The sequence below is a fragment of the Leptonychotes weddellii genome, chromosome 14 (genome assembly GCF_054177405.1).
Source record: "Leptonychotes weddellii isolate Sample4059 chromosome 14, ASM5417740v2, whole genome shotgun sequence".
Classification (NCBI taxonomy): domain Eukaryota; kingdom Metazoa; phylum Chordata; class Mammalia; order Carnivora; family Phocidae; genus Leptonychotes; species Leptonychotes weddellii.
This window is the reverse complement of record NC_138382.1, coordinates 25,247,217-25,262,904: the sequence shown is the minus strand read 5'-3', so window position 1 is coordinate 25,262,904 and position 15,688 is coordinate 25,247,217. Positions and strand designations below refer to the sequence as shown.

The following is a 15,688-nucleotide window of genomic DNA, read 5'->3' as shown; positions in this document are numbered from 1 at the left end:
GGATGTCTTCTTTGGAAAAATGTCTGTTCATGTCTTCTGCCCATTTCTTGATTGGATTATATGTTCTTTGGGTGTTGAGTTTGATGAGTTCTTTATAGATTTTGGATACTAGCCCTTTATCTGATATGTCATTTGCAAATATCTTCTAAGGGGAAATACTATTATCCTCATCAGAGTTACAAATGCCCAACTTACAAATACACATATCTACCAATGGCATGGTTCCAGCCACCTGGTATCCAGGGTAACAAGTAAAAATCTCCCCTCCAGAACTGTAGAGAATGATAAATAGTTCTTTGAGATCTTTTCTTCCGATGGTTAGAGGCTATTATTGCAAGGGAAGGGGGGGGTCTCCATCCCAGTACTATATTTATCCTTTCTAAAGCCAGATGGCTACAACAGATGGAACAGGCAGCACCAGAAATCTTCAATCCTGTTGGAACCCCTTTGTGATAGGTAAATGGCAACTCCAGTCTTCTGTTTCTCAGGCCAAACACCTTGGAGTCATCCTTAACTCCTCTTTTTGTTCTCATACCCTGTATCTAATCCATCAGCAAATCCTGTCAGCACCACCTGGGTAATATATACAGAATCCAGCCACTTCTCACGCCATCTACCACTATTGCTCTGGTCCAAACCACCATCATCTCTTGGCTAGATTATTGCAGTATCCACCTACCTGGTGTTTTGCTTCTGCTTTTGTACTTCTATATTCTAATTCTTAATATTTAATCTAGATTGTAGAGGTCAGACTATGTTTTTCTTCTGTTCAGAACCCTCTACTTGCTTTTTTCTCACTCAAAGTCGAAGTCAAAGTGCCCACATGATCTGGCTTCCTGTCATCTCTCTGGCCCCATCTCTTGCTTTCTTGCTCACTCCCCTCTGGCCACTCTGGCTTTCCTGCCATTTGGAAATTCTGCTGGGCATGCTCCTCCTGCAGGGCTTTTGCATTTATTCCTCTGTGTAAAACACATCTTCCTCCTTCATCTCTTCAAAGAATCAATTGCAACCTCCTAGTGAGCACTTCCTTGGCTATTCCATCTAAAACTGCAATGCTCTTTCCTTGACAGTCTTCCTATTTCTCTTCCCTGCTCTAATTTTTTTATTAGGATATAACTTACATATAACACTGTGTACACTTAAGGTGTGCAACATGTTTTGACACATTTATCTATTGCAATATGATTACCACCATAGCTTTAGCTAACATCTCTATCATGCCACAGAATAATCACTTCTTTTTTGTGGTGAGACCATTTAAGATCCACTCCATTAGCGACTTTGAAGTATGTAATACGTATTATTGACTATAAGCATGATGCTGGGTATTAGATCTCCAGAAGTCATTCATCTTCTACCTGCTCTATTTTTATTCTCAGAGCCTATTGTCATAAGACCATATGTATCATTTTTTTGTTTATTATTTGTTTCCCCAAAATAGAATGTAAATTTTTTGTAGGTAGGACTTTTTGTCTATTTTATTCATTTCTGTATGCCTAGCTCTATGATGGGTAGTACCTGACATTTAGCATATACTCAATAGATGTTTGTGAAATTAGCCCTAAATCTCTCTCTCTAAAGGGAGATCATGATATAGATATAGATAAAGTCAGTGCAAAGTAGAACTAAATTGCCTGGAAATCATCAGATTAAAAGTGTTCTATAAATGAAAATTTCTACATTTTAAAACATTTTAAAAGAGATTTTCTACAACCTTTAAAAATTAAAAATGTATTGCAGGAAGTGAAATAATTCTTTTGCTTTTTGATATATGCTTCAATTATATAGGGTTTGGAATAATAATATATTTTTTATTTTTTTTATTAACATATAATGTATTATTTGTTTTAGGGGTACAGGTCTGTGATTCATCAGTCTTACACAATTCACAGCACTCATCATAGTCCATACCCTCCCCAATGTCCATCACCCAGCCACTCCATCCCTCCCTCCCTCCTCCACTCCAGCAACCTTTTTTAAAAACATTCTTTGGCCAAAAGCAGCATGAATCTAACCATGCCTGAATAATTTTTATTATTATTATTATTCTTTTTTTTTTAGGGGAAGAGATATTTATTCTAGCCTGTAAGCACCCGGCTTGAATAATTTTAAATTCTGCCTGATAACAAATGAGCAATTTTAATTCAAAATTTAATTTAATATTGGGGTGCTGATGATGTGCCTAGTAAGAAGTTAAGCATATTTTACCACAAACAAAATATAAGACCAAGAGAGTCCTGTCATTAATAAACAATCCTGGAGGAGAAACAAGATATACTTAGGACAACCAGAAAACAAGAGAACTTTTCATTTAATAACTTGTCCTACTGAATGTCTTACCTAACATTTGCTTAAGGAATAGGCTGCTATTCTGATAAAATAAATAACTCAAATATTTGATAAATGAGAGAAAAAAGGATAAGTCATATAATGCTAACATATGTTATAGACAATATTTTTAAATGAGAAACACCAATATAGGTTGGTATGTTGGGTATTACTCTGAGAAGGAAGTAGGATCTGAGGGGGGCCTGGAATACTAACAAGGTTACTGATTATACAAAAGGAATGGGAAAGAACAAGTCCATGAAAGAGATGGTATATTCAAGAAAAAGATGGGGACTTTATTTTTTTAAATTTATTTTAAAGTAATCTCTACACCTAACATGGGGCTTAAATCCACAACCCTGAGATCAAGAGTCGCATGCTCTTCCGACTAACCCAGACAGGTGCCCCAAGACAGGGGGACTTCAAATGGGCCACTCAATTCAAATAGTTACTATAAAACAAAAATTTAGCAGTATAGATCAGACACTGTACAATAGTTGCAATATTCCCAGGATATACACAATACATGCCTCCCTCTTAGCCATCTTGCTTAACATGATATTACATGTTCATTATGTAAGTGTTCTCTTTCACCTCTCATCAAGATGGTCTAAGTTCTTTAAGGACAGGGACCAATTGTTCTTGACCCATTTTTATGAAACTGACTAAATCAATGAAGTACATGAAGGTTTTACTACAAAGTCCTGGAAGTTAAGGGAAAAAATCTTTGAGTTTTCTGAGACTCATTTTCCTCATCTATAAGATGAAGGGATTGAAAAAGATGATATTCCAGGATTTTAAGATACTCACATTGGTATCAACTAGAAAACAGGCTAATACCCTTAGTATCCTGACATATCAAAGAATTTAAGCGATTTTTAAAAAAGGATAGAAATTTCTGTTTGAAGAATAAGAAACATCTGTATGCTGAGGATGAACACAACTGAGAGAGTTTGAAATATTGGTGTGGAATTTTTATTGGGAACAGAAAACAAAAATCTCCATGAGACATGAGAGTGCATCTCAGGGAGTATTTGGTAACTTTTAATCAAAACACATTTTATATTTTTGTTTATTTAGGAAAGTCTCTCTCTCTCTCTTTTTTTTTAGTTCCTGACTTTAGCAGCTGTTCTCAAAATAATATATTTCTCTTTGCCAGTCTGAATATGGTCTTGGAGGTCATACTATCTACTATATGTATCTGTATTTGTTTGTATACATTATTTACAACTACACATGGGGAAATCTTAGTTTAGAGGTATAATAATTCACTTCCTATTTTTCTAAAAGTCAAAATTCTAAACACAAGGCATTTTTACTAAGAAAACCCCAAATGTCTCTGAAAAGGGGGCAGCAATTATATTTCAAGTTTCCTGAGGGAGAAAACGGTATTTAAAATATCATTGAAAAGTTCAGGGAACAATTTCACACCTCGAGGATGTCCCTCGTAAGACAAGACCCTTGGGACCTTAGTTTGAAGAGATTATAGACCCCAAAAAGTTCTCCTCGATGCTCTTTTGATCCTTGAACCGCTTCAAAATATCGCTTGGCATTTTCACTTCCAACCACCACACAGTGAAGTTGCTAAAACAGAAAAAACACAAGATACTTTTGAAGTGTTTGCTCCAACAATATGTCAGAATTTCCTGGCATTCCCTGTATATACACAGCTTTAGCTGGAGCAGGCAGAATCTCCTTAGGGAGGAAATTTTAATTTCCCTGGCAGATGTTGCCATTATGGTGAAATAATAGTAATCGGGCCAGTCTTATTGAAGAAGAGATCTTACATTTCCTATTTTATCTGTTTTCTACCAACTGAGTCAAGATCCCATCACTATGCAATATTCACTTGATGTAAAACATTTAATGATAAAAGGATACATTTGAATACAGTTTTCTCCTTTCTAGACTCATTACAACAGGAACTACTAAAACTGACAAAAATATCCCTATTTCACCAAAGTTAAATTATAACCTAAGTAACTACATGATAATTATGTTGCTGTCAAACTAATTGCATCTATCGTTACATTGTCAACCAGCAGCAAAAACCAATCACTGTTTAGAAACACTGCATCTTTGAAACACTTGAATATAGAAGGAACCTTGAAGGACATATACCACTTTAGTAACAACAATAGTGTATTTCTTTATTTGCGAGGTATTTTACTAAATGCAATGTAAATATAATCATTAACCCCATATACACTTTAAAATTTCTTGGAAGAAACACAGACTGCACAGAGTGGAAAATAACTTCAGTGTATTGTTGATGTAAGGATTAATAAGAAGTGATACCGTATTGTGATTTAAGTTGATTTGTACTATAATACATTACTCTAGGCAACTAAAATAATTCTTATTAATAATAGCTGCTATTTATTGAATACTTACTACCTGTGTAATATTTGTACATACTCTCATTTAATACCTACCTATAAGACATTATTATCTCTCTTTTTAGAAATAAAGACTTAAGTTTAGAGAAATTAAGTGTCTTCTCATAGACTGCCCAGCTAGGAAGTGTCATTTCTAGAATTTATACCTGGATTTGGTTAAATCCAAAATTAATACTTATAAAAATTTCTCATCTCCAGGATGTCCCTTTTAAAACAAGACCCTTGGGAACTTAGTTTGAGGAAGCTTTGGATCAGTATCCAAGTTGATCAGTTGGTATCAATATTCTAGAAACAGGCTATAGTCTGGGAAAAGTGAATCACCATAGCAACTGATGTACCTGATGGTCCAGTTGATGATTTTACCCTTTGCTACTGACTCTCCCTTAAACTAAATATAATCACCAAAGTAATTTGTAAGCATTAATCTGCATCTTTGTAAGTTCCCTACCAAAGTTTTACCACAAAATTTATAAAAGGCACATTATTTTGTACGTAAAATAAGTTTTCCATAGTGGCTCCAGTAAAAGTGAAGGTCAGATACATCCATCTATAGGCTGCTATAAGAAAATAATGTTAGAATTAAAGAGGGTGAGGAGGAAAAAATCAGTAATTGGAAAATGTTAGAATTAAAGAGGGTGAGGAGGAAAAAATCAGTAATTGGAAAATGTAGCTCAGCCATTCAAGGCTACAAAACATTTGGATTTCTTCATAACAATGCACAAAGTGTACATGAGGTAGAAAGAAAAGAAGCAATGTTCGCCATGCTAAGGAGCCATGACACCTTCTTCCATCTTCAGGACCAGTAGCGTGGCATCTTCATATCATTCTGACCCTCTGCTTCTGCTTTCCTCCTTCTCTCCTTTCTCTGAACTTCCTGCCCAACTGTTCCCTTCAGTGATTACTTTGGCTCACCCAGAGAATCCAGATGGGTTTGTGGAATTAGGATGTGGACATCTTTGGGGGAAATCATTCAGCCTACCAGAGTAAGGACATGTAAAAAGAATGATGGAGGCTTGACAAAATGACACAAAATCCACCTTGTCTCACTGGACCAAAGTGAGGCAGTTTTAACATCAAAATATACAGTGAAATTCAAGAGACTGTAACCTATTACTAATACAGGATCCTATGAGTCCATATAGATTAAATAAATATGTAGAAAACAAGGGAAACTCTTTTTTATGGTAGAAGAGCAACAAAGAAGAAGGAATAATGGAAATTAGAAAGTCACCATCTGACAATCATCATAGTGGTAGCTGATTCAGGTGGGAATTAGCAATGAGTGCTAAGGCTGATGGGTACAGGTTTAACAAGAAACAGGATATTGGCATAGTCTCAGAGGATGTCCCCAGAAAATATTTATCAATTATAAAGGGAAAAAATGGTGACTGCAATGAAGAAAGCTGACAGGCACGAAACTGAATGGAAATAAAGGTCACCACCAGGCGCCTTCTGACCAATGCAAGGAGAAGAGCACAGAATTGTTTCTGAACTATTTGTGCCAGGGGTTCTTGGCTTGAATCTGGACATGAGGAACATCAAATGGACCTACTTTAAAGGCGAGCTAACACAAGGAAAGGCTTTACTCTTGAACACTGTGAAGGTCATGAAAGACAGGGAAAGCTTGGGTAACTAACTACTCTAGGTTAAAGAAAACTAAAGAGACATGAAAAGAAATTCTCTATAACCACGATCCTGGTTTGGATCCTGAACCAGAAAAGAAAAAGGAGACAAGAAATTGCCAGGAAGTTGGTGAAATCTGAATTGAGTTTTGTGGATTACAAGGTAATCCATGTTAGTTTCTTGATTGGGATAACTGCATTCTGGAGAGGAGAGCAGAGGGAAAAAGCCAAGTGCAGGACAACACACAAAACTGAGTATTTATATGCAGGCAACTATTCTGACATGTACATATAAATAGGAGAGTGTCCTTCTTTGGGGGAAATAGACACTAGAGAACTTAGAAGTGATATATCTGCAACTTTCTCTCAAATGGTTCAGAAAAATAAAGATCATGGCTGAGGGAAAGAGATAAGCAAATGTGATAAAATGTTAACAATTGGGGAATTTGGGTGAAGTTAATTGGGTGTTCTTTGGGCTATTCTTACAATTCTTCTGCAAATACAAATGTATTTCTAAATTACATATATCTATTCACCTTTCATATATATTTGGAGCATTTCATATAATCTAAAATTTGGCATTCAGAAATTAAAGTGAATTTAGATTATATGAAATGCTCCAAACATGAAGGAGTACAGTTTCTTTGTAGGTGTTTTATTTTTTAAAAGTATAAAATGTCTGAATGCATTATCACAACAAATGCAAACAAAATATCAAAGTGATAGTCCCCCTTGAATAATACAGATCATCCTTTATAAGTCTTAGTAAGATTGTAATGTTTAGGTATATCCTTCTAGATCTTTTTCAATGCAGTTAGAGCTATTTGTATATACACACAGAAATAACTTTATGCATCAACATAATTGATATACTTGTTCTGTGAGTCAGGTTTTTCGGTCCCACTTAAAAATGTCTTAGAGGTCTTGCCAGATCAGTACATCTGGTCTATAATTTTTTCTTTCTGTTGCGTGTATCAGAATTTATGTTATCATTCTGCTACTACAAGATATTTAGGCTACTTCTTTTTTTCATTTTTTTAAACAAATACTAATAATGCTGAATATAAATCCTTGTTATCCTTCACTGTGTGTATATGAGAGTATTTTTGTCAGACAGATAAGGAGAAGGTGCTATATGTTTTAAAATGTTAACTTAGCCTATAAAATAAATGGACCAAGTTATATTCTCAAAAATAGTATGAGTACCTCTTTACAAATACTCCCGCCAACAATGAATAGTACCAATCTCTCTATATCCCTAAAACCACTCCCCAAAACAAAAACCCACACACAAAAAAGTTTTTGCAGAATGTGCATAACACAGTATTGTTTTTTTTTATTATGTTATGTTAATCACCATACATTACATCATTAGTTTTTGATGTAGTGTTCCACAATTCATTGTTTGTGTATAACACCCAGTGCTCCATTCAGTACATGCCCTCTTTAATACCCATCACTGGGCTAACCCATCCCCCCACCCCCCTCCCCTCTAGAACTCTGTTTGTTTCTCAGAGTCCATAGTCTCTCATGGTTCGTCTCCTCCATAGTATTGTTTTATTTTATATTTCTAGATTACAACTGTGATTAGGCATCCTTTCATATATGCATTAACCATTTGTATTTTTCCTTCAATAAAATGCCTAATCATAGTCTTTTTATTGGTCTGTGGAAGTTCTTTATGCACTATAGATGCTAATCCTTTATTTACCATATACATGGACATTTTCCTCCTAGACACTTTTTATTTTTATTTTAAAGATTTATTTATTTGAGAGAGGAAGAGAGAGAGAGAGAGACTCTGCACTGACCGTGGAGCCTAATGCAGGGCTTGATCCTATGACCCTGAGATCACAACCTGAGCTGAAACCAAGAGTCAGACACTTAACCCACTGTGCCACCCAGGCGCCCTCCCAAAAAAACTCTTTATATTGATTATCCGGACATTAAAAAGGGCATATAGGGGAGCGTTTCTTGGTTCATATTCATGTGTTTTAGTCTATTTCTTAGCTCCATCTTTAATAATGTGTACCTGGTATTTTCTGATTTCTTGTTTCTAAAAATTATTTTAATTTTTTTATTATTATGTTCAATTAGCCAGCATATATTATTAAGGAGGGCACGTGTAGTGATGAGCACTGGGTGTTACATGCAACTAATGAATGTTGAACACTACATCAAAAACTAATGATGTCCTAGATACTTTTTAAATTTGGCTTGTAGGTCCCTTGTCATACAGAAGTTTCACATAAAAATGTAGTTAAATTTACAATATTTGCCTTTGAGGCTGTATTAGTTCCCTAAGACTGCTTTAACAAAATGCCACAACCTGGATGTTTTAAGACAACAGAAATTGATTCTCTCACAGTTCTGGACGCTAAAGTCTGAAATCAAGATGTTGGCAGGACCACACTCTCTCTGAAGGTTCCAAGTGAAGACCCTTGGTTCCTGCCAATCCTTGGCATTCTTGGTTTGAAACTGCATTACTCCAATCTTTGCCTCCTTCATCAAGGTCATTCTCCCTCAGTGTCAGTTTGTATCTGAATGTCCCTCTTATAAGGATATCGGTCATTGGATTAGGGTCCACCCTAATCCAGTATGACCTTATTTTAACTTGATTACATCTGCAAAGACCCTACTTCCAAATAAGATCCCCTTCAAAGTTACACATAGGGGAAGGGCTTTAACATACCTTTTCTTTGGAGGGGGCACACAATTCAAGTTCTAACAGAGACTTTGTTAAAGATTTTTACATTCATGTTCATAAGAGATATTGGTCTATAATTTTCTGTTCTTGTAATATCTTTGCCAAATTTTGGTATCAACATTTTTCTATCTTTCTAAAATAAGTTACAAGTGTTCTCCTTTGTTTTCAAAAAGAATATCATTTGATAGAATTCCCTGTGGAAGTCATCTAGGTTAAAGTCTTGTTTTATGAGAAAGGTTTGAATTAAAAATTCACTTTCCTTGACAATATAAGGCATCATTTTCCCTCATTTGAAATCATTGCTCCTAAGCATCCAGAATCACTAATAAGAAGTCAGATGTTTATCTAATCTTAGTACTATTATAGGTAATGTTTTTTTTCTCTCCAGAAGGTTCATCTCTGGAAATTTAGAGGACTTTTCACTTTATCCTTAGTATTTTATAATAATAGAAAGATGGTGTAAGTGTGGATCTATTTTCATTCATCCTGTTTAGCACTCATAATTACATGGGCCTATATAATTCTTGGACTCTTGTTTTCTACTTTTTATATTCTTCGTCCTTTATTTAGAGTTTCTTTCCGTCCCTTCCTTCTATTCCCCTCTTCAACTATAAGACTGGTATTAGAACTTCTACACCTAGAATTCATTTCCCCTAACTTTTCTTACATATATTCTTTGTCTTTTTGCTCTGTAATCTAGAATAATTGTTTAGCTCTCTCTTTTAGATGAAAACATTGCTCTCTTCTACTCAGGCTATCTCTGGAGTTCTTCATTTTCTGGAAGCTAATGGATTCTTTTTCTGGTAGTCTGTTCTTATTTCTAGGATCCTACAACCTCACTCACCTTTTTTTGTTGTTGTGTTTTAAAGATCTATTTATTGGGGCGCCTGGGTGGCTCAGTTGTTAAGCGTCTGCCTTCGGCTCAGGTCATGATCCCAGGGTCCTGGGATCGAGCCCCGCATCAGGCTCCCTGCTCGGCGGGAAGCCTGCTTATCTCTCCCACTCCCCCTGCTTGTGTTCCCTCTCTCACTGTGTCTCTCTCTCTGTTAAATAAATAAATAAAATCTATAAAAAAAAAAAAAGATCTATTTATTTGAGAGAGAGAGAGTGGAGGGGCAGAGGGAGACAGTCCCCAAGCAAGATTCCCCACTGAGTGCAGAGCCAGTCATGGGGCTTGATTGATGCCATGACAAATGAGATCACGACCTGAGACAAAATCAAGAGTCAGACACTTCACTGAGCCATGCAGGCAACAGCCCCCCCCGCTCCCTCGGCCCCACTCATCATTTGAAAATACTATTATACATTTTTAAAGCTTTATTTTATTCTTTTTTATTAATTTTTGTCTTCTCTGATGTTAACTGTTCTTCCTCTTCCTCTACCTCTTCTCCTTTTTGAGTGCCTATAATAGTTCTGATGGCTCTTGTAACAAATTATAAACTTGGTGGCTTAAATCAAAATAAATTTATTTTACTCTTACAGTTCTGGAGTCCAGAAGTCTGAAATCAGTATCACTAGGCTGAAATCAAGGTTTGGCAGGGCCATGCTCTCTGCAGATGCTCTAGGAGAGAATCCATTCCTTGCCTCTTCCAGCTGTCGGTGGCTACCAGCATTCCTTAGCATGTGACCACATCACTCCATTCTCTGCTGCTCTGGTAGCATTGTTTTTTCTTCTGTCTGTGTCAGATTTCCCCTTGCTTCTTTCTTATAAGGACATTTGTGATTTAGAACCTACCTGGCTAATCCCGGCTATTTGCCCCATTGCAAAATCCTTAATCACATCTGAAAGACCCTTTTTTCCACATAAAGAAACATTTACAGATTCCAGGGATTAGGACTTGGTATCTTTGAGGACCATTTTCATAGTGTTTCTTTTCTTAAACTGTTCAAAAATTATTTTTTGTTGGGTATTCATCTGTCTTCAAATACCCTACATTCTTTTTTTTTAAAGGTTATTTATTTATTTATTTGACAGAGAGAGACACAGCGAGAGAGGGAACACAAGCAGGGGGAGTGGGAGAGGGAGAAGCAGGCTCCCTGCAGAGCAGGGAGCCCGATGTGGGGCTCGATCCCAGGACCCTGGGATCATGACCTGAGCCGAAGGCAGACGCTTAACGACTGAGCCACCCAGGCACCCCCAAATACCCTACATTCTTATCTCAGCCTACTGCAGTGATCATTCAGAGCAGGGGACGTGTAAGTATTTAATCTTCTGGGCAACAGGAGGGACTTTCTTCTCAATTTCAGCAAAATATGGAGCTCTGTCTTGCTTCTTTGCTTCCAGTATTTCTATTTATTGTTCCTACTTGAGAGCAGACACCTCTGTTGGCTCTAATTTGCTGCAATTGGGGTAAGATTATACGGGGCTAACCCATCTTGTTAGATCATCAATGATATCCCAAAGAGGGGGCATCATAGTCACCCTAAGACTCCCCCCCTTTTTTTTTAGTATCTGCTGACTCTAACTTGGAATATCCAGAAGCTGCACCTACCTTTTTTAATAGTCTCTTTCTGAGTTTAGCTTGGCTTCTTCCTTCAATCTGATCCCAAATGCCTTTTGTCTTTTAGGGTTCCTTATAACTTCTGGGCCACAAATAGAACTCTTCTTACTTTCCAAAATTTTTACAGTTTTTTTTTTTTAAGATTTTATTTATTTATTTGAGACAGAGAGAATGAGAGAGAGAGAGCACATGAGAGGGGGGAGGGTCAGAGGGAGAAGCAGGCTCCCCGCCGAGCAGGGAGCCCGATGCGGGACTCGATCCCGGGACTCCAGGATCATGATCTGAGCCGAAGGCAGTCGCTTAACCAACTGAGCCACCCAGGCGCCCTACAGTTTTTTTAAACATCATTTTTGGGAGTGCCTGGGTGGCTCAGTTGGTTGAGTGTCTGACTCTTTGTTTCGGCTCAATCATGGTATCAGGGTCATGGGATTGTGCCCCACATGGGGTTCCACACTCAGAGCAGAGTCTACCTGAGATTTCCTCTCTCCCTCTCCCTCTGGCCCTCCCCCGACTTCTTGCTCTCTCTCTCTCTCTCTGTCAAATAAATAATTTAAAAAATCATTTTGGATTTCTTTTTCCCCAAGGGATTTGAGGAATACTCAGAAAGCTAGCTAGAGTGTGTATGCCACATGCACTCTTGGTTCAAACTCCAGTCAACCTTTAAATCACATCTCTTGCCTTTTTCCTCACACAACTGCCATATTATCTTGATTTGTGCCTACTTAATTATATGGCTGAGTCTTTCCTAAAGGGCTCATGCTTAAAAAATATTTTAATAACCAAGTAGAGCATACAAACTTCTGAAAACGGACATTATCCTCATCTTCTGAAGTAACAGTATTATATAGTGTATATATATGTACATATATATAGTATATACATATAGAAAATTACTACATATATATAGTAATGGACAGAAAAATTATGCTGGATTGTGACAAGTCTAAGACAATATTCTAAAGAACTGCTCCTAAGATGAAAAGAATAATGTTCTCCTTTTTTCCAGCACTGTTTAAATATATCTGAACAAAATAATGTTCAAGTAGTTGTGCCATACCAAAGAACAAAAAGATGAAAGGTTTCTTATAGAGCTAAGTGCTTTAAGAAAAAACAAAACTGCTGTGTACAATTCTATTTTTAGAATTAAGAAAACAGCATAAATTTAAGATTGGATCATTCTTAGGTTAACTACCACCACATGTTTGCTCTTAAATAGATGCCAACGGAATATATAGGGAGTAATTCAAATTTAACATTTATAATTAAACTTGAACCTCATTCCAGATCTTCTCAAGTGAGCAGTTATAAACTACATAAATTTTGTTTATTTAGAGACATAAATGAAGTAATTGATACCCTAAGGATATTAAAGAGTTAATACAATCTCAGATGAACACTAAAAGCACCGACACAGTAGTTAGTACACTTGAGTTCTATCCCTGTTATTCCATTTACTGGGATGTCCCTGGGTCCCAGTTTCATCATGTACAACATGAAATGGTTGCATTAGATATCTCTAAGGGATTTTTCCCTTAGTCTTCTTCATGCAATGGTACATGCAGAAAATGGTAACATGAACACCTCTCTGGAAAGGTTTCTTAAGGCTGGAAGTTGGTTTAGGTAATCTTGCTGCCCAGAGAGCTGTGAAATCAATGTGTCAGTGCACGTGTATCCCATCTGTGTCATACAATTATGTCCTGTCCCACAGGCTGGGGGGCTGTGACCTTGCTACTCAAATTGTGGTCCGCAGTAGTGTTGGCACTCCTGGGAGCTTGTTAAAAATGTAGAACTCTTGGGCTCTACCCACAGCTACTAAATCAGAATCTGTAGTTTAAAGATCCCTACGTAATTCATGTACACATTAAAGCTTAAAAAGTACTACTCAAAGAAAATTTCAGCTCTGAAGTTCAATGAACATAAGAATTCATCCGTTTTACAGAATATATTCTAAAGTATATTTCATAATCTTATTAAATTCCATATTCTAGTTAGAATAAAATGAAAAATCAATTTTTACACAAATTTCTGAAATTTTTGAAATAGACAAATGTTTACTTCTTAATTAGGAAAAGGGAAATATATTTACCTGCTTGTATACCTGTCGTAAGTACATGATCTCCTCCACAGTTCCCAAAGATATCAGCCTAAACACTTTCACATCCCTGCACTGCCCAATCCTATATGCTCTGTAAAAAGATTAAAAACAAAAACCAACAAAAATCAAATGAAACAACTTTGGGTTCACGAGGTAGCTTTAGGATAGAAAAATGGAACGTTACTAAAATTTTAATTTAAAAAGAAACGTATGCACAGTTTATTGTACGTCAATTATATATACCTCAACAAAACTGTTTAAAATGGGGGAGGGGAACAGTTAATCAACTGGCAAACCTATAGAAGTGTAGATCTGCAGCCCTAATTTCACAGAGATTTCTGTCTGGTTGAATCACTCAGTTGACTAGCACCCCAGGTATTTTGACATGGACCATAGTGCGAATTAAAACAATAACCTGATTTACCACACTGGTTAACTGTAGGTCTAGGCCTGGGAGCTTCTCTCAGGTGAAGGCTTTATTGGATGCTCTGGATGATGTCCTGTTTTTTTGTTTTTAAGATTTTATTTATTTACTTGACAGAGAGAGAGCACGAGCAGGGGGGAGGGGGCAGGCAGAGGGAGAAGCAGACTCCCCGCTGAGCCGGGAGCCCGAAGTGGGGCTCAATCCCAGGACCCTGGGATCATGACCTGAGCCGAAGGCAGATGCTTCACTGAATGAGCCACCCAGGAGCCCCAAGTCACCTGTTTCTAAATATCTGTTACAGTCATGGGCTGGGTGGTGGGGACCAGGAGCAAGGTCAAACTGCCTCATGTTTGAAACTGTTAAAATTTGGGGGAAATTTAATTTTGACCTTGTAAAGTCACTCTATGTTGTTGTATCTGGTACTCTCTGCCTCCTTCACTCATTGCTCCTCATAGAGAAGGGCTTTACTAGAGGGTATCCTAGGGCCCCAAAAATCTTGCACCCGCAGAGGGGGGTGGGGGACCCTGTGGCACAGCACAGCCAGGGTAAGTTACTGCATTCTCACGTCCATCCTGCAGCCTAGATACAGAGGGACTCACAATCCCTTTCTCTCCCACAATGGAATGGAGTCTTAAAAATTTTTTTAAATGGATCTAAGGAAATGTCTTCTGGGTGTGTGCTCAGTCAATTGGTGAATAGGATAGATTCTGTTAGAATACATATTCTTTAATCTTTACAGACAAAAACCTTACAACATGTTACTTTGGACCTGCGCTTCATCAATTTCTACGTCCATTAAGAAGCGATACGTTAAGTGATGGGTCTTTTTTATATGAAAACAAGTGCTGAGGAGCTGTTATACAGTATGCAGGTCTGTATCTTCGTTTCTCTCCTTGATTCCTCTGGCCAGAGTCAACTAAAGGACAGGGAGAGAGAGATGCTGTTCATTTAGTTTTATTGGCAACTAACTTAAACCGAGTACCAAAACACAGTACCCTGGGATAAATAATATATTAGGATTTAATGGCCCAGATGAAAAAAAACAAAATTAAAACAAATGTTGTTAAGATAAAAAAAAAGTAGAAATTTTTCTGTGGCTTTCATTTGATTATTTTCCTTTACATCGGTCAGTGGTGAGATGCTGGTTAACAGTGTGGGCTCTGCAAGTCAGAGTGCATGAATTCAGATCCTGAAATCACTGGCTGTGAACTTGAGCAAGTTACTTCAATTTGTTGTGCCTCACCTTCCTCGTGTGTAAAATGGGCATGATAATACTGCATATCCCATAAAAGCTTTGGTATCAGGGTAACGCCGGCCTCACAGAATAAGTTAGGAAGTGTTCCTTTCTCTTCAAGTTTTTGTAAGAGCTTCAGAAGGATTGGTATTAATTCTTCTTTAAATGCTTGGTAGAATCCATTGGTGAAGCCATCTGGTCCTGGGTTTTTGTTTGTTGGTATTTTGATGACCAATTCAATCTTTTTATTAGTTGTAAGGTTTATTCCTATCTTCTATTTCTTTGTCATTCAGTGATTCAGTCTTGGTAAGTTACGTTTCCTGGAATTTGTCCATTTCATTTAGGTCATCCAATTTGTTGGTGTACAACTGTTCATAG

The 15,688-nt window shown here is 37.1% G+C and overlaps 1 protein-coding gene and 2 long non-coding RNA genes across 4 annotated transcripts in view; 1 reads left to right on the top strand and 2 right to left on the bottom strand.

The window, feature by feature from the left end:
- LOC115945126 (uncharacterized) overlaps nucleotides 1-15,688 on the top strand; it is a 114,896-nt gene that overhangs the window by 30,575 nt on the left and 68,633 nt on the right. The window lies entirely within an intron of this gene.
- Nucleotides 2,069-15,688, bottom strand: part of ERCC6L2 (ERCC excision repair 6 like 2) — a 77,858-nt gene continuing 64,238 nt past the window's right edge. For both annotated transcript variants that reach the window (XM_081802943.1, XM_081802944.1), the window contains exons 13-14: nucleotides 13,644-13,743; nucleotides 2,069-3,912 (exon numbers count right to left, since the gene is read on the bottom strand). In XM_081802943.1, coding sequence (XP_081659069.1) covers nucleotides 3,754-3,912; nucleotides 13,644-13,743 — 259 coding nt within the window. In that variant the 3' untranslated portion in view covers nucleotides 2,069-3,753. The remainder of the gene's footprint in view (nucleotides 3,913-13,643; nucleotides 13,744-15,688) is intronic.
- On the bottom strand, nucleotides 10,588-13,635 carry LOC145717006 (uncharacterized). The gene is made up of 2 exons (XR_014139976.1): nucleotides 11,192-13,635; nucleotides 10,588-10,975 (listed from the first exon to the last, which is right to left on the bottom strand). It is a non-coding gene; the product is annotated as an uncharacterized LOC145717006 (long non-coding RNA).